General features: G+C 29.1%; 2 protein-coding genes across 6 annotated transcripts in view; one reads left to right on the top strand and one right to left on the bottom strand.

Annotated features, from left to right (window-relative positions):
* LOC122505840 (putative proline-rich receptor-like protein kinase PERK6) overlaps positions 1 to 27,771 on the top strand; it is a 129,001-nt gene that overhangs the window by 6,312 nt on the left and 94,918 nt on the right. The gene's annotated exons all lie outside the window — the stretch shown is intronic.
* LOC122505673 (filamin-A) overlaps positions 1 to 27,771 on the bottom strand; it is a 92,662-nt gene that overhangs the window by 35,103 nt on the left and 29,788 nt on the right. For all 4 annotated transcript variants that reach the window (XM_043617455.1, XM_043617474.1, XM_043617462.1 and 1 more), the window contains exons 9-15: positions 26,566 to 26,707; positions 26,239 to 26,444; positions 25,229 to 26,153; positions 24,646 to 25,155; positions 24,202 to 24,337; positions 23,995 to 24,074; positions 23,503 to 23,670 (exon numbers count right to left, since the gene is read on the bottom strand). In XM_043617455.1, coding sequence (XP_043473390.1) covers positions 23,503 to 23,670; positions 23,995 to 24,074; positions 24,202 to 24,337; positions 24,646 to 25,155; positions 25,229 to 26,153; positions 26,239 to 26,444; positions 26,566 to 26,707 — 2,167 coding nt within the window. The remainder of the gene's footprint in view (positions 1 to 23,502; positions 23,671 to 23,994; positions 24,075 to 24,201; positions 24,338 to 24,645; positions 25,156 to 25,228; positions 26,154 to 26,238; positions 26,445 to 26,565; positions 26,708 to 27,771) is intronic.

Genomic DNA, 27,771 nt, shown 5'->3' with positions numbered 1-27,771 from the left:
CATCGTAGTAATAAATTACTCCCTAAATCTGAATCAGTGAAATCTCGTTGATTTCCAACAATAATAATAAGTATACCACTGATTCAAATTCAGAGAGTAATACAGTTTAAAATTATCAATTAAGTTAATTATATAAGGATATAGAATATCGTCATTATATACAGACTAAAATTAAGGATGATTTTAAAAGTAGTATTGATAATTTATTACTATATTAATTTCCTTCATTTTTTAATCATCAAATGTAACGCGGTCTGAAGAAAGGTACCTAAGAAGCAAAACATTTTAAGGTTATGTTTGTATTATTTATTTATTTTTACCTCTCAACTAAAATAAAGTTTTATTAATTATTTTTTATGTAAAAAAGACTTAAATATCAGAGGCTTATATTATTGAGAGTTAATCCCTTTTGTGTATTTTTTGTATTGTATTGTTTATTATTTTTAATTATTTAATGCAAGAGCATTTTTTTTAAATTAATGAGACATTCATCTGCTGATACGGTACTGAACTCCCATCCGTTTCTTACTTGGCCAACCTGCTACAGCTCATGATCAGCCTTTATAATTCTTATTCAAGATACCTGATCCATGTATTTCAATACCCTCAGGTCGGATGCAAATGGACACCCTTATATCCAGAAAAAATTTAAAAAACAAAATAATCATCCGCAATATAAACAAGCAAAGATCAATGTTACGTGAGGGTTGAGTTTTTAATTAAAAAATCATTTCCTATATATTATTATTAACACTCTACGTATTAAAACGGCAATACACTTTAAAATTTATCAAATAAAAAATTATTTTGAAAAAACCATTTAATTTTTACCAAATAGTAGTATTTTTTTATGTAATAAATTTTTCAATTTTTTTTTGCAAAACAAAACAATAATTGATAATTAATGAATAATAAAACATTCAATTTACTAAAGTTTAAAATTATTTCCATAAATAAAATAATTTTATTGACTTTTGCCAAATAATATTAAAATATTTAATTGTATTTTAAAATTATTTAGAGAAACAAAATAATTTCTAATTCAAGTATTGCGAGTGCAAGAAGGGCGCTTAAAAAACAATGAATTTCAAGTTTTTAAACTACAATTTTGAGTTTAAACTTAAAATAACTTTAACTTAAAGATTTTTCTCGATATATTTTGTTTTATTTTTAACATATGTTTAACATATTTATTTCTAGCACCATCAAGAAGTCTTTTATCAAAATAAATATTTTGTAAAATAAACTAGAGAATGTTGTAATCATTTCATTTAATATAATACATTTTTTAAATTCTAATATCAAAAGTTATTTCGAAACATGAAAAGACAATATATTTAATTCTTTCTAACTAGCAGTAATTATTACTACCTATATTAATTAATTAAAGGTAGAGTAATTAATTAGCACAATTATTGAATTATAATCAATTATATTAAAAAATGATATGTTATGAACTTTAAAATTAATGAATTTGGAGTAAACTAATTTTTTAAAAACAGATTCATAAATAAAACTTACAAAAATGATTATATAATAAAAAGATAATTTACTTAAACCTAAGGAGAAAAAAGATGTCTTTCAATAATTTTAATAAAAAAGTTAAATGAAATTTTTTTTCTATAGTATTTTCTGTGAATAAAAAAGTAATTGCAATATTAAATACATCTCACTATAACATTCTTTCCAACTTGAAAGGAAGAGGCTATATAGATATACTTTGAACATTGCTGCATTCCCCAGCATAACGGATCATCGTTCGTGTTGTATGCTACTTCCAAAATATTCAAAAAATGTTGAAAAATATCTAGTTTTTATTCAAATTTTATAGATATTCTTTTCTTTTGTGTTTTTTAACATTTCTTTTTTTTATAGTTTTTATGTAAGTGACTTTAAATTGTGTATTCCCGTGTAGAAAAATTTCGTGGCGCTAGCTAGCAGCGCTAGACTGCATGTAAATTTACCATGTATCTAGCAATGCTAGATAGCGCCAAGAAATTTTTCTACACGGGTTATATGAAACGTAAACTAAACGAAATCAATAATTTGTATTCTATCAGGTAAAAATATTTTTTTCTCTTGCAACATGCCTGGTGTACCTATGTTTAAACAAAAATTTATGGAAACATATGTAAATTTTATATTGATTTACATTATATTTTCAATTTCTTTGTTCATTTTATATAACATAATAGATTTTCCATTCTTTAAGTGTTGATTTAAAAAAAATAAAAGTCACTACAAGGAGTATTTATTTGAAAAATATGAGATATTTCTTATTCAATTTAATAAAATTCATTTTATAATTTAATTTTAGTTTTACAACGAGAAAACAGGAGCTGAATTTCAATAGCAAAATATTCTACCTGTATTTTTGTACTTTAAAAGAGGATTAAAAGTGTTTTGCGAAAGTGTTACAAAAAATTATTTTAAAAACTTGTTATAAAATCAGTACACTATTTTTTAAGGATATTTACGTTATTGCGTTAATGAGATACTAAATATGCAAAGATTTTAGAAAAACATTGGAAAATTAATGAATCCTTAGCAAAATAAAATTGCCATTTTTTAATATATAGGGTGATTCAATTATTCTTAAAAATTTTGATAAATTATTTTAAAAAGAATAAATTTCTTCGCATGATTTTACTTATTTTCAGTACTAGTTTTATAAAATTTCGCGAAAGAATTCAGTTAGTTTCAAAAAAATTAAACGAAAATTCTGAGAAGAATTCAACTATACCTTTATTTACAAAAAATATTAATAAAATTCAATCATCAATTTTTTAGTGATACCTAATTATTAAACAGACACGATTATTTTAAAAAGTTAAAAAAATTCTTTGTAAAATTCAATTTTCTAAAAAATTTTCAATTAAAATTATGAAGCGGATTTCTGGTCAAGGATTAAAAAAAAATTGATTATTCTTTTCTTTTGCTTTAAAATGTTCCTTATAGTATTACATATAAAATTACTATCCTAAAACATTTTTGAAGAAATATGGAAAAGAAAAAAAGTTATATAACAATTTTTATGGCCGTATTTTAACTCACTTGAATACATCATTACAATTTTATTAGTATAAAATTATTGTTCAAAAGAAATTAATTTTCTATCAATTAGTTTTAATAAAATTCAATAATAAAATTATTAATTACAATTATATATTTTCAAATTTTTTGATAAAACTTTTTGCAAGAATTCAATGATTTTCAATAAATTAATTTTAAAATTCAAAACATTTTAAAAGAAAAATTATTTGAAAAGTTAGGAAACAATTGAACAAACAATGATAATTTTAAAATTGAAATTCACATTAAAAATTAAGTTTAGGTGCAAAAATTCTCAATTTCTATGTAACAAAATGTGACGTAGGAGGGGAAGGGGTTAAAAATTTTCCAAATTTGCGTGACGTAATATGTGAATGATTCCTTACGTTCTCTAAAATTTTATTTTTATTTATTATATTTTCATAAAACGAATAAATGACAAGAAAAATAACACAGAAAAAAAATAAAAATCTCAGAGTGAGAAGAGAACAAATTCCGCTCATTACTTTTACATTTTATTTTCAATATAGGTACAAATGTTCATCTATAAAAAAGAGGAATTTTTTAATTAAAAGATTGCTTCTAATCTTTCTTCTTCTTTAATTTACATCATTCCTCTAAAATTGAAACTTTATATTTAAGTGCTAGAAAAAAGATTTTTAAGTAGTATTTAAGATGGTTTTTGTTTTTCTGCATACAGCTTCAAACTGTTTAAGGGGGAGTGACACCTTTTAAGGTGTCTTTTTAACCTGATTTTCATGAATTGTTTTTAACTTTTTAAGTTTATGAAAATATATTTTTTATAGTTAAAAAAGTTTTATTTTGTTGCCTATAGAGAGCACCAAAGTTGGTCTCGCATTTCTCTGCAGGGCAAATCGGTGGACAATATTCTGGCTAGACCGCTTAATCTAAATAAAAAATTCTAAGTTTTTCTGAATCTGTGCGATAGATTTAGCTTTAGAGTACGTAGGATATTTTAAAAATATTAATTTTTGTATATTTGTCAGTTGTTTGAAGAAAAAACTCGATTTTTGGGGCGAAAATTTTTCAAAAAATCTATTGCCAAAAAAACAAACAAACCGAAAAATATCCGCTACGTACTATAAAGCATTAGTAAATGACGAACTAAAAACACTTTGGCCAAAGTCAATCCGATCAAAAAACTGTTTGAGTCAGACTGTCCACCGATTTAAAAAGGTCATTTCGAGAAAAACGCATTTAAACTTTTGTAATGTGAAAACATGAAAAATGAAACCACTGTTTCATCTACGATGTCTGCATCATATAAGTGACTTTCTACACATCATAAAGTATTTTTTTTTCGAGTCAAAGGTGTCACTCCCCCTTAAAAAGTGACATTTGATAAAAAACTATTAAAGAGGAAAATCCTCTCAATGAGATCTTTACTGTACCCAATAAGTCTTCGAAAATACTATACTCTCTAAATCTGAATATGTGAAATTTCACTTATTGTACGTTATAAGTCGTCCTCTCGATCAATAAGTGCATATACACTTATAAATAAGTGAATTTTTCACTTATTCTGAGTGAAATTTCACTTATTATAAATGTATATGCACTTATTGATCGAGAAGACGACTTATAACGTACAAATATGTGAATTTTCATATATTCAGATTTAGAGAGTATATATTTGAGGCTTTTTGGAGGTTATAATTCTATAAGACACAATGTTAATTGATTTGCAAATATTTCATCTTTAAAGTTACTTATCATGGCACTTTCCTCCTCAAACAGCTTATTTTATAAAGAGAGATTCGTTCTCTGCAGCAAAAGAAAGCATTCAAATCACCAGTCTCAGTGATTCTAATTACTAAGCAAGTAAATGAAAATTCGTTCAAATAAAAATTATCTTTCTTAAAACTTTGATTTTCAAATATATCAACCAAATAAATGCATTGCTATACAGTTAACCAAACGTTTTTTTAATTCAACCAAATTTTTTAATTGAATGTTTTTATTTGAATGAACCAAATGCGGTATTGCATTCAACTAAATTTTTTGGTTTATTTAACCAAATATTTTGTTCTATACAAAGAAAAAATTTATTTAAATAAAATAAAATATTTTATTAAGCTTATTTAATCGGTTTAAATATATATTATATTTTTGTTTGTTTAAAAATCTTCTAGTTTTTTAACTTATATTATTTTATTTTATTATGCATGTTACAAATTAATTTATATTAATTTATATTAATTTATAACAAGCAATATAAATAAAATATATATTTTGTCCATTGTCATTTACTTGCATTATAAAAATAATCACTACACGGAGAGAAATTTATAGTAGTGGGTAACATAATTGTGGTTAGGGTGAACATCTTTAATGCTACGTATACAGACAGCTATCTAGATAGTCACCGTTACCATCAATATCATCAGGAGTAACATCTTGATAGTACGGGGTAGCATAACTATATTTTTGTGACATCTTTGATGGTAGCCAGTAGCATAATAATAGTATCGAGTAACATCATCTTTTTAACATCAAAATCTGACTATCCATTTCTCTCAGTGTACACAACCAAAAATTTTAAAAAAACCTATAAATTCTTCTCACTGGTACAAATTTAATAGTAATTCTTAAAATGAACATTTAATTGTAATTTTTACATTCATTGAACCGACACTCATAATTTTGTTTTCGATTTGCATAATAAATTTAACGCGAACGCGGCCATTAGACAAGCGAAACTGCCATTTTTAAATCCTCACATGTACTTTTTCCGAGGGGGTAATCTCGACTTTTTCAGTCAAGCCAATATTTTTGTTTAATTCAAATAAAATGATTTGGTTATAAGAAACAAATTCGTGTGTTGTGCCGAACAAATTGTATTTATCTGAACAATATTCTCTATTCAAAACACAAATTTAGTTAAATGAAACAAACAACTTCAAATAAAAATTTTCTTTCGGATAACCAAATAAATTTTACGTATTTATTAAAATGAACTAAATTTTTATTTGAATCAACAAAATTGTTTTATCGTAACAAATAAAATAGGGTAGATGTACCAGTTGTGGCCACTTTAAGCTGTTAGTCGTCTTTTAGTAAGAAAATAGATTTATTAAAGTACTGAATTTTATTATAATTTTTTTATATCATATTTATTGGAGTCAATTATATTGATTTTCAAACTTAATAAAGTTTTTTAGCTATATTTGCTATTAAAAAATAAACAAATTGCTTCAAAAAACCTGTTTCACCAGTAGTGGCCACACCAGCACCACTTGTGGCCACCACTGTCCCAGTTGTGGCCACTGCTTAAAAAGTGTTATCAGGATATTGAGGAATTATATTTTTTTAATAAATAATTAGAATTAGTAAATCTAACTTGTACAGTAATTAAGTACATTTATAAAAGAAATTAATTAAATTCCATAAATCTTTAATTTATTTAAAATCACAGTTTACTTTTTTAACATGCACTGGATTTTTTTTAAATCTTCCTTCTTCCTTTTATTAACATTTTTGCCTTTAAGAAAAAAAAAGTTTTGTTATTTTACCCACACTTTTAATATAATAATTATAGCATAATTCAAATTAAAAAACTAATTAATTAACTATTACAGAGGATAAATAATTAGAAAATACAACAGCAAGAAATGTATTACTTAAACGTGAAATTATTATTTTTATTCAGTTATTAATTCAATGGAAGTAAAATAAATACTGTCATACTTCAAATTATTTTTCGAAATGAATTCATTTATTAAGATAATTATAATATGAAAACTACTATTAATCAAACTAAAATCATGACAATTTTGCCGATAAAATATATAGTGTGGCCAAAAACGGTGCTTTTATATTTTTGCTGTACCGTTTTTGGACACGGGCTTTTTTACAAATATTTGAGGTTATTATTTTAAAAGCATTGTTTTTATATAAATATTTATCCCCTAGAAATATTGTATAAAAAGAAAAATATGAAAATATTGATATTAATGTCGAAAAACAATCATTTACTTCCCAGTGATATTTCAACTCATCTACTAAAAATTGTACTTATTCGCCACTGTCAAAATATTTGTACAGTTATGTGTGTTTTTAAATTAAATCAGCTGAATTTCTGTCAAAAACAAGTGAACACAGTGTTGCCTACTTATTTTAGAATTTTATGAAAGTATTTATAATTCACTAGTAACTATAAAAACTTCAATAATGCCAAAATAAATCTGAAAGTGGCCACAACCGGTGCAGTGGCCACAAACGGTACATCTACCCTAGGTTAATTAAACAGTTTGGTTGGGTGAAATAAACTTTTTCTCTGAGTGATGGAATTCTAAGAAATCCAAATTTGTAAACTGCCAAACTATCAACTATTAGAAATATTTCTACGCGAATGTTAATTATAGATTAAGGAAGATTTCGACTATATCAGCAATTAGTGACATCTATTAGACGTCAATTGAACTCTTTGGTTTAGAGTCAGGTGTTATTCTTAAGATAATTATTCCGATATGGTTGTCGGTAAATAATTATATTTTTGAATTTAATTTTTGATCTGAAAAAATAAGCTGCGTGAACGACTGCACTGTGCATCTGTGAGGACTCGAACCCCAATTAATAGCTGCCTTTCGCGGGACTAACGCCTACCAATGCACCATGCCAACACAGCCTGGACGTTCACGTTTCTTATAATCTCAGATCAAGCCCATACACTAGTCGAAGAGCTGTATAGTTAATGTAGGAAATTATTTGCTGATTGAGAATTTTAATTAAGGAAGATTTCGACTATATCAGCAATTAGTGACATCTATTAGACGTCAATTGAACTCTTTGGTTTAGAGTCAGGTGTTATTCTTAAGATAATTATTCCGATATGGTTGTCGGTAAATAATTATATTTTTGAATTTAATTTTTGATCTGAAAAAATAAGCTGCGTGAACGACTGCACTGTGCATCTGTGAGGACTCGAACCCCAATTAATAGCTGCCTTTCGCGGGACTAACGCCTACCAATGCACCATGCCAACACAGCCTGGACGTTCACGTTTCTTATAATCTCAGATCAAGCCCATACACTAGTCGAAGAGCTGTATAGTTAATGTAGGAAATTATTTGCTGATTGAGAATTTTAATTAAGGAAGATTTCGACTATATCAGCAATTAGTGACATCTATTAGACGTCAATTGAACTCTTTGGTTTAGAGTCAGGTGTTATTCTTAAGATAATTATTCCGATATGGTTGTCGGTAAATAATTATATTTTTGAATTTAATTTTTGATCTGAAAAAATAAGCTGCGTGAACGACTGCACTGTGCATCTGTGAGGACTCGAACCCCAATTAATAGCTGCCTTTCGCGGGACTAACGCCTACCAATGCACCATGCCAACACAGCCTGGACGTTCACGTTTCTTATAATCTCAGATCAAGCCCATACACTAGTCGAAGAGCTGTATAGTTAATGTAGGAAATTATTTGCTGATTGAGAATTTTAATTAAGGAAGATTTCGACTATATCAGCAATTAGTGACATCTATTAGACGTCAATTGAACTCTTTGCTGTGTTGGCATGGTGCATTGGTAGGCGTTAGTCCCGCGAAAGGCAGCTATTAATTGGGGTTCGAGTCCTCACAGATGCACAGTGCAGTCGTTCACGCAGCTTATTTTTTCAGATCAAAAATTAAATTCAAAAATATAATTATTTACCGACAACCATATCGGAATAATTATCTTAAGAATAACACCTGACTCTAAACCAAAGAGTTCAATTGACGTCTAATAGATGTCACTAATTGCTGATATAGTCGAAATCTTCCTTAATTAAAATTCTCAATCAGCAAATAATTTCCTACATTAACTATACAGCTCTTCGACTAGTGTATGGGCTTGATCTGAGATTATAAGAAACGTGAACGTCCAGGCTGTGTTGGCATGGTGCATTGGTAGGCGTTAGTCCCGCGAAAGGCAGCTATTAATTGGGGTTCGAGTCCTCACAGATGCACAGTGCAGTCGTTCACGCAGCTTATTTTTTCAGATCAAAAATTAAATTCAAAAATATAATTATTTACCGACAACCATATCGGAATAATTATCTTAAGAATAACACCTGACTCTAAACCAAAGAGTTCAATTGACGTCTAATAGATGTCACTAATTGCTGATATAGTCGAAATCTTCCTTAATTAAAATTCTCAATCAGCAAATAATTTCCTACATTAACTATACAGCTCTTCGACTAGTGTATGGGCTTGATCTGAGATTATAAGAAACGTGAACGTCCAGGCTGTGTTGGCATGGTGCATTGGTAGGCGTTAGTCCCGCGAAAGGCAGCTATTAATTGGGGTTCGAGTCCTCACAGATGCACAGTGCAGTCGTTCACGCAGCTTATTTTTTCAGATCAAAAATTAAATTCAAAAATATAATTATTTACCGACAACCATATCGGAATAATTATCTTAAGAATAACACCTGACTCTAAACCAAAGAGTTCAATTGACGTCTAATAGATGTCACTAATTGCTGATATAGTCGAAATCTTCCTTAATTAAAATTCTCAATCAGCAAATAATTTCCTACATTAGTTAATTATAGATTTTGAGAAAATGATTATGTATTTATAAATATAGTAAGTACTATAACTTGGAAATAACTGTTTATTTAATGCGATAAAATAAAATACTTGGGTCGAGCAAAAATTTACTTGGTTCAAATAAATATTTAATGCGGATAAATTAATAGACAAGTAAACCATATTTAATTGAATCAAATAAAAGTTATTTGATTCAATTAAATTTTTTCAGTTTACAATAGCAGAAAATGATGAAACAAAATAGCCCCAGTTGGCCGTATTGATTAAAAATTGTATTTCCCTTCTTATGAATAGAATTTAAGATTGATATTGGCTCAATATTAGAATTCATTAGTTTCTTTCTACACGCGCGCACACGGGTGTTCATTGACGAGACAAGAGTTGGTCCAATATCTAACGGAAAAATTTGTAAGCACATGCGACCAAGATTATCAACATTAAATACAAGGGAATGTGAAAGGTTTAGCTATTTAATTTAATTCCGAGAAAAAAATAACGGAAATTCATAAGATTATTTTTATTTGTCATCACTTTAATTATTGTGATACAGAACAGAAGTGATCGGACAATAGTCTAAATTAATTTCGATCGCATCAAGTTCTCTTGAGTACACTTTTAATTATTTATTCAAGTAACCTATTATTTTTATTTGAATCAAATAAATTATATTCGAATTAATAATTTCAGTATTTGGAATCAAATACCATTTAATTGCTTTAAATAAACAATAAGTAATCGGCTGTTTAAATCAAATTAACTGTTTTTCTTCTATAATTAAATATGCCTCAGATTTATTTTTACGTGTTTGAATATCAATAATTAATGCATTTTTATGTAAATCAAATAATTTTTTTATTCAAGAAAATCAAGGTAATAAAAGTAACTACATGCGGTGGACATTGTAAAAGTTTTTTGCAAAGAAAAAATTATTGCAATTCAACAATTTAAATAACAGTTATATTATTGTTGACGCATACTGCATGGTTCAAGTAGCTCCGTTACTATGTGTACACGTACTAATCACAAAAATTTCTCGGATTCCTACAGAATTATCCTTCAAATACACATTGACTTTGAATTGAAAAGTATAAATGGAAAATAATTTTTTTTTCCTTGCAAATATTGTCGTCTTACTTAATTTTAAATCTTCAAATTATTGAACATCAACTGTTTAAATATTTGCCCCATTTATTTTGTTCAAATATAAATTTAATGGATTTTTTTAATAAGAAGAAGCAAGTAAATGAAGTAAAGTTGATTAATCGGCTGCCGAAAGTATTTTCTATCAATATTCAAATGCAAAAAAGGAAATTGCTTTTCGTCTTTATGACACGAGTATACCTATAATAATTTTATGTGAACTTTTGAAGAAACTTTTACTCCTTTAATGCTTTGCGGAACTGTGGTTTTTCATGGGAAAAAAATTCTCAGACAAAATAATTAACTTTCTGCAAGGCTTTGAATGGTCACCTGGCAATTTCTCCTTTTACTGCAAAAACGAACAAGTGTGTAGAAGAATAAGAAGGGAATTCAAGTGTACACACTTGAATTCATCAAAGGGAAGATAAAATATATACCTACATTCATTCATAGGTATATAAGCTCGTCAAAATGTGAAAATTTTTATCCACAAATATGAATATATAATAATTACAATATATTCTGGTAAAAGTCAGGGCCACATGTTTACATTTGTTTATATCTCTTGCATAATACTTTTCAATTCATACTCTAAAAACACATTTCGAGTGTAAATATGCACATTTACTTCGCCAACACTTTCTTATTGCGGGTAAAATTAATAATCTTTATTACAATCTCGTAATAAATCTTTTTCAATTTTTTACCATGCGCAAAGATATAAAATTTAAAAATGTCAGTATTGGAAAATAAATCTAATTTATTTGAAAAGATTTCTATTTATTTTTCTCGCAGTTTTTCTTACTTTTGAGGTTCACGCTATAGCGCTCTGAGAATAAGTGTATCTTATTATTCCCTGTCGATTTTCTTCTAAATTTTGAATATTAAGTTTGTATTCAGTCTGAAGAACTGTTAAATTCAGAAACTTTGTCCTTTGTTACTGAAGAAAAGTATCTAAGAAATAAAAAATGATAGGTTATGTTTCTTAGATATATACTTTTCTTGTGGGAGTGTGTCACATTTATAGTTTTATAAAATATTTTTATTCACATTTTTTTCAAATCATCAGTTAAAATTTTGATTATATATAATTATTTTAAAAATTTTCAAATAATCGAAATTTTTTATTGTTTGAATTGTAAACAAATGGATTTCAGAATTATTTAAGGTGGATTTTCTCCTTTTCTTTGAATAATTAAATTCTCATAGAACTTTTTCAAAAAATTTTTTAAGTAATTGAATTCAAAAGATTTAATTTAAAACTTTAGAAAATTTTAAATTCAAATAATTTTGATTTAAAATTTTGAAAAAGAAAATAAAAAAGAAGAATAGAAAAATTTTCAAATACCTTAAATTTCGAAAAAATTTAATTGTAAACAAATGGATTTTTAGAATTATTTTTGGTAAACTTTTTTTTTCTTTAAATAATTGAACTTTTAAAAAACTTTATATAGAAAATTATTAAAAATGATTGGTTTAGAGAAGAATTTTAGTTAAAAATGCCAGAAAATAATTAAATTAAAATCATCTTACAAATAATTTTCGAGTAGTTACAAGTACGATAGTGTGAATCAGAATATATTTTTAAACCAAGAAAAAAGTCAAAATTCTGTCTGGAAATCAAGAAAAAACAAAATCAATTTTTTTATACTGTAATTGAGACTAATCGATACTCGTTTGTATAACCAGAATTAAAAAAATTTCCATATATATATATATATATACATATATATAATATGTATCATCTTTTTATGGGCATGATGTTCAAAAATTGCGATACGAACTAAAAATATATAAATTATTCCGTTAGCACAATCATTTTATAAAAAAGTCGGTACAGCTAGTTCCCATAATGAATTAATTGGTAATAAGTCAGTTCTATCCAAAGCATTTCTTTCAGTCTAACATCTGCTGGAAAAGAGTATAAAGTATAAAAAAATGACGTTTTAGGTAAACAAGTGTTACATAAAGCACCATATACACCTCATGCGGATAGCAGCTTCTTTTCGCACTTGGTGCATAATGTACTATTTTATTGTCAGGCAAAGTTTTGATTTCTTAGTGCGCGGACAAGACGCACACTACTGACATTTTACCACTTGAATTTTCTTGTCAAATTTTTGCAGAGTATTTCTAGAGACTAAAAATTATCAATTTAAACAGAACCGCAGGGATTACGAAAATTAATTGACGAAACAATTTTCTATATATGAATTAGTATTCTAGATTTTTGTACAGGACAAAAAAATGCCATTTTAATCACTCTTATAACATGTTTAAAACTATTTTCAATTTTCTGAAATGCTGATGCTAAACGAAGAATTTTAAATGTAGTCTGAAAAAATAATTTAGCTGACGATTAGTCCCAAATAATATATCTCTTCTTATACGAGATAGGAATATTAAAAAAGCAATTGTCTAGAACTGTTCATGTTAGGAATGTTGTACGTACAACAGATGTTGAAAGCTTAAGTGAATTCCTTTTGAAGTAAAGTTACATTTTATTTCTCTGTAAAGAGCAATTTAGATTTCAAGTGGGGAAGGACAAATTTTCTCAAAACAATTTAAAGTATTTGCAGTTATAATTGAGCTTTTCTATCACAATTTCAAATCTTCATGAGGGCAACATTTGATTTTTCGTTCGAATTGGAAAACCAATTCTACTGTATGCAAATTACAACGACACTTGTAAATATTTTCAATTAGGAGCTCTATGAAATATATTTATATAATCTGTTCGTATTTCTTTTCGACTTTGAATTTTATGTAGGGGGAAATATTTATAAATTCTTATTTGTAATGAGGAGAATAATGTTGTAAAAATCTGTGAGTAGAGACGTGAAGTGTTAGCCTCATTCATAACCAAATACGACCTATAAATCTAGTAAGAGCAACAAAAGCCACACCTATTTTGTAGGTACTGCATGGTGCCGTTAAGGAGTTTATGCGTCACATGGAAAACATGCGTGGAAAATATATTTACAATTACAATAAATAAGCCAACAATTATGTATCTGGGCGATGCATCCAGAATTATATCTGCGTCCAAACTTGACGAAAATAATTTGTACCAAGACGTAAAAATTCTTTGGAGAAGAAAGAGATTTTGAGGAAACGTAAAGATTCAAAGAGTTGTAAAGTTTTTTTTTCTAGAAACTTATGGCGTCTAAAAAATGAATGGCGTAGGTAACATTCCTCACTTCCGGAGCACCGTAAAAGTAGAAAATGTAATCATAAAATGCATGCCATACTAGTAACCGGACACGTAACTGCTCATATCGGGAGACGTGAATACAAAAGAAATGCAATGTGTATTATAAGGGAGCCACCGTCATGATAATTCTAACCAGCACAACGTGGGAGGCGAAAGATTATTCCAACAATTCAGCAAAGCTGTCTATCTACTTGGATGATTTGCGATTGGAAAGGGGAGAAAAAGTCAAGAAAATCACGAGTCTTAATGTAGGTCAGTGTTACACGCGCCTCATGTGTGAAATCGTAAGTCAATGACCTGACCAATGACCTGTCAGAGACGACTTGCACGAAAAAAAGACAAATTACTTTAATCCGCAGCATATATTTATTTAGTCCAATATTTTATATAATTATATACGTGGCAAAATTGTCAACCAATCTCTAATATTTGCAAAAATTTTAGTACTACCACTGATAACTTTAAGCACCAACTTAAAACTAGATTCAGTCAATTTTAGGATTTGAAATAATACTCTAAAAGAGTAAAGTTAAGATTAAGTCAAAAAATTTAAAACTTAAAATGCAAATAAACTAACTTTCAATCCAGTCTTAAATTAAAGCAGTATTAAAAAATAAGTTACTGTGACTACAGAAAGTATCTTAAATATCATAAAACATCTTAAAGCACTTTAAAACAAAAAGCGTACTGAAAAACTGCACCAATCAATTGTTATAACGTTAGACTGTATTACCGACAGTAGCTAACTTTCAGTTACTGCACGGAACTTATTTTAAGGTTTTTGCCTTGTTACTGACTTTCATGCAGAGTGTACTGACTCACATCACATCTTAAATTCCGTAAGAGTGTGCGTCTGCATTTAAGTAGATCGTGAACTGAAAGTAAGATTTATTTTTTACAGTGAAAACATTTTGTCCTATCCTACATTTAAGTCTTAAAATCAGTTTTTTAATCTGAAATTTAGTCAATATGTATTTAGACTGATTTAAGTTGTTTGAATTGAAATAAGATTTAAAACATGACATATTTTTAACGATATTACACTCTTAATAATCAAAATGAAGACTGACTCTCTGACTGCTCCTTGAATTCCCTGAATTCCCTGATCTGTGGCAAACCTGTTTGACTTTATTTTAAAAAATGCGATTTTTTCTACTTTTTCTTCCACATATTATACATTAAGGGGGGATATCACATTGGAGGGCATAATTTTATGAATGTTTAAAAAATATTTTTTCGAGGGAAGAATGACGCAATGACATTTTGACATCATTTTATTGCTATTTTAAACAATGAGTGAAAAATGTGTTTCACACATTTTAATCAAAAGTACGTCAATTATGTTGTAAAGTCCGCTAATGCTCCAAATATGTTTTCTTAATTTGCGGAACGTATCAGTTGTCACCATTTTTTCCCACTAATTATATATTAACAAAACTCCCTTACAATCATGATATCCTCTTAAATGTTAGTTCATACATATCGTAATTTTATAAAGAATAAACCTACAAAATTTCATAATGAGATGCGTAAATGTAGCCAAAATAAGTGAAACCGGCCACTTGAAAAATTTTTGTCTCCAATTTTCAAGTTATCTATGATTTTTGGTAGATATATGAGTACCCTTTTTCCCCTATAATCTTTTTCAAAAAAAAAAAAAATTTATTTTTGAAGTAACCAGGTGTTGAAGTTTTAGGTCATTTTATTTTCATTTTAGGGTAAATGCACTATAGTAGTCGGATACGTAAGGATACGATTTTATATTATGCTTTTTTTTCTTGAAATAACAAATAGCTACTGTATTAATAAGCACATTATCAATTAAAGGAGTTTTTCAGGATTAAAAATCATATAAATTTGTTACAAATACTTAAGTATTTAATAAAATATAAGCATTTTAATGAAAAATTACGAATGCTTCAGTAGTCGAACACTTTTTTCCCTTTTTTCTATAGTAGGACATCTGTCAGATATTTTGGATTTATAAAGTAAAAAACATAATTTTTTAATTGCTATCTGCTGGAAAATTGAATTAAAGCATATTACAAGTTAATAATATAATATTTAAATCCAATAAGTTTTAATATTTATGATTAATTATCAAAAAAACTTTGTGCTATACTCATTGCGGTACTCGAAAATGGTTGCATCTATATAGTCGGACACCATGATTTTTAAAATATTAACTAAAATATTTCTTGTTTAATTATTTTGTAAAATAACACTATTTTCATAAAATATAAACTTCACACATTCGTTCAGTATATACTTTAAAGTAATGATCACAATGCATTATTATTTATTTGACAAAAAACACGAAAGTGTCCGACTATACCATCACTTACCCTATATTATTACTTTAAAACAAATAAAGATAATTAAGTGAATTTTTTTTAAAATTAAAGCTTAAAGTCTATATATTTTAAAGATGAAATAAAGCGATTGCTAAAAAATAAAAATGTTTAATTGTTGTTAACAATTGTTTAAAACAATTGCAAATTGGAGAATGTTCTCAATGTTTTTGAAAGATTAAATTACGATGTATTGATGCGCAAAACTCCAAGGATTCATTTCTATACTATAATATTAGAGAGGCTACTGATTTTTCTTTTTTTTTAAATTAATCCTTGGAGTTATGCACAACAATACATGGTAATTTAATCTTTCAAAAACATTGATAACATTCTTCAATTTGCAATTGTTTAAAAGAATTATTAATAACAACTATAAATTTTCATTTTTTAGCAATCGCTTTATTTCATCTTTAAAGTATGGACTTTAAGCTTTAATTTAAAAAAAATTGCACACTTAATTATCTTTATTTGTTTTAAAGTAGAAATAAAATGGAAATAAAATGACCCAAAACTTCAACACCTGATTACTTCATAAATAAAAATTTTTTTTTTGAAAAATATTGTAGGGGGAAACAGTGTACTCATATATCTACCAAAAATCATAGTTAACTTGAAAATTGGAGACAAAAATTTTTCAAGTGGCCGGTTTCACTTATTTTGGCTCTAGAGGAATTGAGAATTTCGCTTTAGAATTTTGACAACGTACTCTTGGATATTTAAGCTGACAATTTACGCAATTACAAAAATCGATTTCTGTTACGAAAACTCAATTGCTAACGCAGTCATACTAAATAATAATTATTTGTTAAAAATAAATATTTACTTGATTTAGTCAAATGAACATATTAATTAAATTAAACCTTAGGGCCAGTTTCACCAAATCCAATTAAAAGTTAATCAATTATTAAAGTCATTTTAACTGCCCCTGATTGGTCGGTCAAGGATTTAATCCTTGATTAAATTTTAATCGGAGTTGGGGAAACTGGCCCTTAATGAACCAGTGCCAGCAAATATTCGAAACTTTTGTTTTTGAATTTAAAGTGAGAATTTGAAACCCAAAACATATGTATAAGGTTGACATATAAGATTATATAAGGTTGATTTTTTCATTTTTGGTGCATATGGTAAAATATCCACTTTTTTAAGGGTTCATACCGCTTTACACGCTTGAAAATGAATCTATTTTCTAGAATTTTTTTTACTATTCCTATGGGTTATATTAATCTGCATTTTTTTAGTTGAATAAATACACTCTTTAACTTTATAAAAAACCTTATTTTATTTAAAAAATATTATTTGTTTATTTAAAATTTAACAATAATTTTAGACCTGCTAAAAATACCGATGCCAGCTGCGGGATTGATTTCTCAGGTTAGAAAAATCTAAAACACAAAATTCAAGTTGATTTATCTTCAGTAGGACTGTGCCTATCGCTCGAACTAGAATTTTTTAATTTTTACGCAAAATTAACAAAGTGGCGGCAATTCAAAATTTTTTTTTCGAAAATTAAGGTTTTTTTTGGTAGTTTTTCGGTTTAAAAAAATAGTAAAAATTAATATTTTTAAATAATTCTAGTTCCGGTGATACCCACCCATGTGACGAAGATTTTTGTAAAAAAATTTTGAGAATCGGTCCAGTAGTTTCCGAGAAGAACATCCCGTAGCATGGAAAAATGTGTTTTTGAGAAAAACGCATTTACAGTTTGTGTTGTATACTTACATAGCCGTATACGCGCTCAAATAGCATTGAAAAAAATATATTTTGAGTGCTGGGATCTTTCTAAAAATTTTACACCACATTTTTGACATATTTTACTTTCGAAATCCATAATAAAAAAATTCTTGCTTTTTTGAAGATGACAAAGTGGTATGAACCCTTAAACTCTTATTCAAGGGCGGATCCAGACAAGGTTCTTAGGGGGGGCCATCTGCTAGACGCTAGCTTAATGACCTATTATGAATGAAATTTTTATTTAAAAATTCCAGGAAGTTTGAATTCTCGGGGGGGGGGCATGTCACTGTGGCCCCCCCCTGGATCCGCGCCTGCTCTTATTGGAAAAAGTGGGTTATAGTTATTTTAAAAATTTCTTTTAGATACCTATTGTTAAAAAAAAGTTTTTGAGTATGTTTAATCCACTTTCGCAATTGTAGGTGGCGTCTTCCAAAAGGTTCTTTTAATCCCTAAATTTGAACCAGCGAAATTCGTTGATTCGAATTTGAAGAGTATTCGGGGATAAAAGTTTCCGGGCAACCTATTTAAAGGATATTTCTTTAAAAAGGTTGAAGCAAAAAAAAGAAAGATTGATTTTTTTTAAATCCTTGACCAGAATATCCCTTTAAAAAAGTTTTTTGTTTTTTTGTTTCTCTTTCTTTATACTGGATTTTGCGAACTCAAAAATATTCGAAAACCAAGTGACTTGCAAAACAGAATGGTTTTTTGGAAATTTTGTATGAAGAATGAAGGAATAAGATAGAAAGAGGAGAAGGGGGAATGCGGAATTTGACTCTCTCTTTCGATGTCTCCAGGGATATTTCCTCTTCTGCCCTCGATTGTTCTATAGTTGGAATGTGAAACGTGCAAAACAGAAGAGAAAGATGAGCATTACATTTACAGTAAAATAAATTTAACTATATATTGACTTGACTTTTTGTATACCTATGTATTTAAAAGTTAATTGAATAATAAAACACAGTTTTCGATATATTGTAGGATTTCTAAATAATACTTCACAAAACGTATTTGAAAATCCAAGTACCATACTTAAGAGTGTCAAAATTCTTGATTTGCAAGTTAAAAGCAAATCTGATAAATTTTTTAAAAATTTGTTAGCCATACTGGTTTTGCCATTTTGAATTTTTGAAAAATCAGGAAAATCCAATAAATTTTTAAAAAATCACAACCATTTATATTTTTTAAAATCAGTCATCATATTTGTTGTCAGTGACCCCAAAAAACCCCCAAGTAACGATTTTTATTTACATTCGGTTGATTTTTAATTTTGTCGTCATCTTGAGTTCACTGAGAGAAATAGATGTTGCGGGGTACATCTATACATAGATTGTACCAGGTACCATCTTTGATGATACAAACACGGACAGCAATCTAGATTGTACTGAGTAACTATGAGTCTTGATGGTAGCGGGTATAACATAACCATATTTTTGTAACATCTTTGATGGTGCTCAATAACATAATGGTGATGGTACCGGGTAATATCTATACTTTTTAACATCAAAATCTTACCATCCATTTCTCTCAGTGTTGTAAAAAATTAATTGAATCAGTGCATATTATTTTTTTTTCATTTTTACTGTTTAAATCTGATCCTTTTGACTTTGGAAAAGGAAGAAAATAAATTCACAGAACATGATTTCTATCAAATAATTTTGTTCGAAAACATACTTTTTGAAATGATAAGTTAACAGAGTGAAAGGTGTAATCAAATAATGTCGCGCACATAATAGAATCTAAAGATATATAAACGACACCAGTCTACCTCTAATACATTAATTTTATTCATCGTTTTACCTCATCAAGTTCACCTTTAAGAAAATAATTTGCTTTAATTTGAATTTATTAATTTGAAAATCATTCTATGAAAAAATTTGTCTGTTTATCAAAAAATGGAACAAACTTTCATCTTACTCACAATATCAGTCTCGAGTTTTGAATTTCATGAGATGTAAAATTGTGAGAGATAATAAAAAATCAATAGAAATCCAAGTCATCAAATTCTGAAAATCTACATCTTAAACATCATATACTTTATATGGTTTATATATTTCTTAGTGAAACATTCATAAGTAGAAAAGAGAACGTATTTGAAAATGTGGACAAAAATAATTTTACAACTTTTCCATTAGACATTCTTGCAGAATATATTTTGTAATTTCTATTTTACGCTTTTTGGAAACAATTTATTTCATCATAGAATTGATTATGAATATATCTCCTCGTAGAAATATTTGACATAAAGTATATAGGCAATAAAATACATGAAGGTTTGTGTCAATGAACCTGGAATTGCTTTAGCTGTGACGACGACACTAAGATATCACTAGAAGGTTATGAGCAATGAATGACATGACACGCGTGTAACTTTCACCAGGAAATTTCTGAGAAAAGTGTAATTGCAAATGCACAAACTTGTTGCGTTAGTTATAGAAAAAAATTATATATGTAAATGTAACTTTGGATCCAAAACTAATAGAATACCTATACGACATGTTCAAATGGGTTAACTGCTTATTTTGAAACTGCGGGAAATAGATAATTCTTTTTCACAGTTAAAAGCCGTGTTTTTAAAAAGAAAATCATTGTTGTTTCCTATTAACAAAATTTTAGTTAGTAAAACTTGAAAATTTTAAGAACAATTAGCTAATGATCTCACAAATGTGACTGAATTCAATTGGCCTTCCTGATGATCGATGCCCTCGGTACTGAAAACTCCTAACGTATGTGTGGATAATAATTATAATATATAAATAATTTTTTGCAACACTAACCTCTAAAGTTAAATTTTTCACACCGAAAAGTATGTGTAAAGAACCTCTTTATAAAACGGTGTGTAAAGTGATTAACTTTACGCACTGTTTTGTATGTTTTAATGATTATGCCTGTATACATAGTATGTATATGTTTTTTTATGTTTCATTTATTTATATATTCGTATATATAAAAAAATAAAATATATATATTATATAAATACAAATGAACTACTACAATTCCCCCCATAGTTACTACACTTGCATAGAAATGTTGTCCTTATATTATCAATATTTTTGCAAAATTCGGTGAGGGTGGAAGGTGAGTGTTGCAAAAAATGTTGTATGACACTCGTGCGTAAAGCTGATTATACTCGTGTGATTTGCATCACTCGCCTTCGGCTCGTGCTGCAAATGTCACACTTGTATAATCACTCACTTTACGCACTTGTATATCATAAATAACTATTTTGTTAAATATGCTTCAATAATAACTTATTGTTTATTAAACAATTTATTGTATTTTTAAGAAATGATTTTTAACATAAATGCAAGAAAAAATTTTTGTATTGTTTATAGTAAGTAAAGGAAAAAAAATTTAAAATAGTATATTATGTGACAAGGACGTAAAGAGGAAGACTTTTTAGATGAGTAGAATGGTAGATGAGAAAATGCCTTATAAAGACTTTATACGGCAGTTGTCAAAAACTGCCTTATAAAAAATTCTTGCTTTTAAATATTTACACACACACCCCGAAGCGCTGTTCTCCTTGTATAGGTAAAAGTTTCTTAACATTAATACTGAAATAAATTGTTCACCTTTAGATTGTCATTCAAAATTAATCTTGTGAGTGACAAAACATGCTTGCATGTTTGAATCTATCGGTACATTAGTCTCTGACAATTTTTAAATTTACTATCGTAGCCTTCTTCAACTACTGCGCAGCACTAACTTTTCATTTGCAATTTTCTGCATTTTTAATTGTTATATTTACCATAAAAACAATATATTATTATAATAATAAATTTACATCAATAAAGTAATATCTTTATTGCATATAAATAATAATACAAGCCTACAAAAAAATAAAAATTTCCGTTGTCTGAGATTTGGTGCGCTGAATCCGAATCTGTCAACGAAAACCTCTTATCACGTCAGGATTTTCAGTAAAGTGGGGGTAAATCCCCAAAAATCATGTTTTTCTCAGTTTTTGATCATTTCTGCCGGGTAAATTCGACGTGCTAGAGACTTGTCACAGGAGCCAAATTAAAGCTTGAACCCTCTATTTTAGGAATATATAGCGATATTGCTAACAGCAAACTAAATTAACCTTCAAAAATCATTTTTTTGACAGTTGGGAAGCTAAAAAATTGACTTACACTGTCCGTAAATACAACTATTTTCAAAAATGATTGGATTCGCTTATTAAATAAGCGAATATGATATCAAAATAAAAAATCTGTGCACGGAAAAAAAAGTACGTGAAATTTTCATTGACGCGGTACTTGACTTTTGGATACGACACAAAATACTAAAAACAGTCTAGTACTTTTGGTTTTGCATGAGAGTTTCAAAAGCAGTCAATGAAAATTTCTAGTACCTTGCTTGAGAATTTCATTGGCTTTCAAAAAAATTGTAAAATAAAAAAAATAATTTTCACTTGTTCACACAGTTTTTCTGAAATTCACTCATTCATTCACATATTTGGATAATTAATCACACAAACAAAGAACAATTATTGTATCACTTTTCGACGTTCGTCAACACTTATGAACTAACCTATAACACACACATATATTCGCGTATAACTTAAATATAAACACACACTTAACACTTAAAAGTACGTATCGAATTGTTCTTATATACCACATGGTGAAATTTTTCACGACTTCTGAGATATGCTATTTCACTGAAAACTGAGACTTACATAACATTCTGTTTTGTGAGAAACACAAAATAAAAAATATTTTTTTGAAAGTCAATTCTTGAAGACAAATATATATATTAACACTATTTGTTCTTCATAAAATAATAGTATATTCACATCTGAAATTAACACAAATGGAAACAGACGATCAGCTGGCATTTACCTTGGGTAGAAACGCGCAACGCACACTGCGCATGCTCTACAGAATTTTCAAGCGCAGTCAACTAATCTTTCACGTACTTTATAAAACTGAACAAATGACTTTTCGTTAAAATTTAAAAAATACTGTTGCCCATACTAGTACTAGAATAACTCTAGGACTTTTCTATATTTTTTAATAAAAAGTATATGATACAGTCTTGTATTTTGTGTTCTATCCAAAAGTTAAGCACTTTCAAGGAAGGATTCACGTACTTTTTTTTCCCGTGTGGTTAGATTCATAATCAACGACCCCGACGACCCTCGAGTAACAAGTTTCAGTCAAATTGACCTCAAAAACATAATGGTTACCCTGTTTTGTTTTGAATTTGGCGCACCGCAACTTAATTCCCAGTCTTTTAGTTTAGTTACCAACACCAAAACTAAATACAGGGACCTTTTAGTTTTGTTGCCAGCACTAAAACTTAATGCAGGGACTTTTTAGTTTTGATTTCTGCACAAAAACTAAATTATTTTTTGGTTTCTATTTAGTTTCGAAGCTATCCCTGCGGTTAAAGCATGAAAATGTTTAAAGATTAAAATATAATTTTTTATAAAGACACTTACCGGGTACTGTCTCGCCATTGAAGGTCATTTCTACTAAATGTGCAACTGCTTCGTGAGGTACAAAAGAAGCCAAGAATCTCTGACTACCTAGTGCTCTTACAAAACTCGTCACATGCCCACCGTTGACGAGGATTTCCAAATTCCCTGAACCAGCTCTCGAGCCATCGACTAAAAGAAAGCAAACCGCGTACATGATACATTTAGAAATTTAAAATAATTTATATATGCGACTGAAAAAAATATATTTATGGTACTGCCATAAATATGGCCAATTCTCACATATTATATTGGTGGATATGGAGCAGCCCATACAGTATTGTTGTTTCAGCCATATGTATGTGAGAGACAGTAATATGTATGTGGAGAACACCAATACTGTATTTTAAGAACAGCAATACAGTATTGCTGTTTCAGCTATAGGTCCTAACCATACTCGTATGTCAAAATTGACATTATCATTTTTTTCAGTGTGCAAATTATTTTTATAATTACTTTCAAATTCGACTGGTTGATTAATTACACCATTCGGTATGTTTCCCACTTGAATAGCCTTAGCATTGTAAGCTTGAGATCTAGAAACAAAAAAAGTATTTTAAAATATAATACGACGATTCAACACATAAATATTTGTTATGTTATCTATTTGAATTAACACTTGTTAAATGTACTTTTTCACCTATTTACGTAAAAATTCATTACCTAAATGGTGATCCTTTGATGTGTTGTCCATTTACAAGAACCTGAATGATATGTTCACCAACTTCATCAGCAATTATTGTGTAAGTCAATCCTCGTAGTGTCGCTTTTTGAACTGTGAGAGACTTACCGTGAGGTCCTATAAAAAGATTACTTTAAACTACTGTCAATTTTTTGAATTAAATTAAACTTGACGAAAGAGGGATTTAACTCATTTCTTGTCAAATGTATAGAAAAATAGACTGTTTATATTGCAATTTATGAATAGAAAAATTGTGCATCCTTTTCCACGTGAAAAAAAGATAATTAACATTATCAAGGTAAGATTGATGCACGGCTTCTTAGTTCAGTAGAAAAAAGTTTGCATTGAAACCTAATTAATTGTTCATATGCAAAGGATGGAGTAAAGATACAAGGATGTACAATTAGCAACTGTGTCCACATTACCTGTTACTAACACAGTGACGTTATTAGCATCGAGTCCTGGATCCAGAGTAAAGGAAGTTGGCTTGTTAATAGGCAACATCTCCAAAGCGTTTCCAGCAGCAAGTGAATTTTTACCATAAACTGTTCTATATTCCGAAACTCCGTTATGAGAAAATCGTTCATGTGTAGCATCAATAGCGTCGACACTCTTGTAATGGTTATTATTTTTGTTCTTTAAAATGCCATGAGTGCGACCATTTTGACTCTCAATGGTGTATTTTTGTGACGTTCCACATTCAGATGTCGTGAATTTTTGTGTTGAATTGTAATTTGTCGACGAATTCTGCTGAACGTTAGAGTTTCCATTTCGATAATTGTTATTGACGTAGTTTGAATTGCTGCTGTGTTCATTAGTTCCGTTACTTGTTAAATTTGCCAATGATTCAAGACTGCCGTAAGATAGAAGTGATTTCGTTTTGGCGATGGCATCCCAAGAATCGCGACGAGATGTCCCCGTTGACATTGATGAAACTGTGAAAAATTGTCATTTTAGATGAAAAAAGAGAAAAACTAGATTTGGTGAAAGAATTGAAGGTTTTTATACCCTTTACGTTGCTGCTGGTGTCGACGACTCCATTTTCCCCAGATCCTCTTCTACCCGAAACTTCTTTTTCTCCTGCTCTTGGACTGAAACTTCTCTTAATTGGACTTTGCGGATTACCAAAAGTCATGGGACTTTTATTGGGAGATCTTGATCTGCTTAATGAATTTGATTGATAAATGTCCTTGGACTCCTTTATGATTGTTGGACTAGTCGCTTCCATAGAATTTGGATCTGGAGAACGAGATCTACTCAACGAACTCGAGGAATAAATGTCTTTCGATTCCTTGATTAAATTCGGACTCTGAGTATTTCTTATCAAAGAATTGCTGCTTACGTTTGGAGAACTCTTATTGAACGTAGATGAGTAAATTTCCTTTTCTCTCGTCTCGCGGACAATCGAAGGATTCAAACTTCTCGAAGAGTGATTGTAAGTGGATCGAGAATTATTTGCTAAAGTATGATGAAAAGTACTCAGATTCTCAAAACTGCTGGAAGTTTTGTTGAAGGACGATTGCGTAGGACTGGGGGATTTGTACATTGATGAGGAGTAAGTTCTTTGAATAGGACTTGATCTCTCTGTCGAGGACACATTAATTCCGTTCATTCTTCTTTCGAGGGATGAAATCTTTGTTCTATCCAAAGTCGTGGACTCTTTTGACCTTCTTTTCTGTGTGCCAACACGAAGCGAAAATGGAGAACCACGAACGTCAGAGCCGTTAAAGTAAACGTAGACGCGATATTTCCCAGCATCGCGTGGAATAAACGATACTCGAGATCGCATGTGTCCCATGTCTTCGATTCGATAAGGAATTGATTGCTTGTCGTGAACTATGTCTATGATTATGTCACCCAAGCCGCCTGTTCCCGTTGCGTCAACGATGAAGGAAAATGGTTGGCCTGGCATTGCTCCCTCTGTGTCTGAAATCTACAAACATTTCCAATGAATTGTAATCGTTGTCGAGACGATCGATACCTATTAAAACTTTGTTGCAATTAGAATTAATAATAACCTTAACACCATGGGGATCGAATACAAAGCACGTGAACGGTCCTCCTTGAATGTGATTTCCTTTATGCGTTATGGCAATACTCCATTCTCCAGTTTCGTCAGGCTGAAATGTCGCAGTGTGAACTCCGTCGTGTTCCTTCACAGGACATGGAAGAGGTCTTTCGGTCGGAGACCACGCCGTTACGTCAATACCGTCATGACTAGTTCCTGAAATAATCCGTTCAAATTACAAACTATTCGGCACGCAAGTATCAAATATTTCACCGCCAAAATCTGATCAATTTGCCAAACTAGAAATCTTATTATACGAAAATAACAAGTCACTAACCGTAACTATTGACTAGAACCTCAACAATGGACCCAATGGCGCAAGGATCCATGCCAGGTGAATTGATTTTGGTTAAGGGAGGTAACACTCTGAAATAATATGGACAGCCATTTACAAGCTCTCCGTCGTTGTAGACCATCAACTGGAAAAATATTACAAAACGTTAATAGATACTTAAACAGAATAATAATCACTCAACAGTTTGATAATTAATGAGCTAATGTTAATTTCTTTTTCACGATCTCGATCTCCTGGTTAAATTGTTTATAAATAGAAGTAAAATTTGCAATTTGTAATTTTTGACTGGCCTCTCTGAAAAGATCACTTTTATAGTACTATTTCCGAAATTTTCTCCGTTTCCTTCTCTCGTTTTTAAAACTACCCATATATTTCTCACTTGGATGGTATGAAAAAGTATAGAAATTTAATATTATCAGAATATATATAAAATATATAAATAAGATGGTAAGAGAGAGGTGCTTATTTAAACAATGTTTAGTTTCTTGATACGTAAATAATAAATAAATTTGAAACTCGATATTCGGGGATTCTTCCCCCACAGCACCGAAACTTTCCTAAAAATTTATTAAATATTTCCTTGCAATGTTCGGAATATGTAATTGCAATGTTTATTGAAAGTTGTGTAAAGATTTAAATGTCCCGATTAAGTTCAGGAAAGTTTCGCGCTAAACATTCATTTAATTGGGACATTTAAATCTTTACACAATTTTCACTAAACTTTTCAGTTAAATATGCCGAATATTGCAAGTAAATATTTAATAAATTTTTAGCAAAGTATAGGTGCTGTGGGGGTTGGAACACTAAATACGAATCAAGTGATACTTTTTCACAATTCAAAATAGTGGACTCAATATGGCCAACTAAATATTTAAAAATTCTGTGAAATATATTAAATTGTATTAATCTAGAGATTCTTGGGTCACTGAGAATAAATTTTGTGAAAGTTTTTCAAAATTCATTATGGCGGTCGAAATATTTGAAAATTCTGTGAAATGGTTCATAGTACATACTATGAAATGTGTAATTTGCATTTTATATATCATTTTGATATATTTAATCTGATGCTACCAATTTAATTCTATAAAGGGGGGAGGGGTAAGGTCTATTCGGTGAAAAAAAGCATATTTTTAAGAATTTTTTTTCTCAAATGCACAATACTTGACGTTTGGCATTATTTTTATAGGT

Source organism: Leptopilina heterotoma, unplaced genomic scaffold, assembly GCF_015476425.1.
Source record: "Leptopilina heterotoma isolate Lh14 unplaced genomic scaffold, ASM1547642v1 Lhet_113, whole genome shotgun sequence".
NCBI classification, from domain to species: domain Eukaryota; kingdom Metazoa; phylum Arthropoda; class Insecta; order Hymenoptera; family Figitidae; genus Leptopilina; species Leptopilina heterotoma.
Note: the sequence above shows the minus strand (reverse complement) of the source record. Positions and strands in the feature narration are given on the sequence as shown.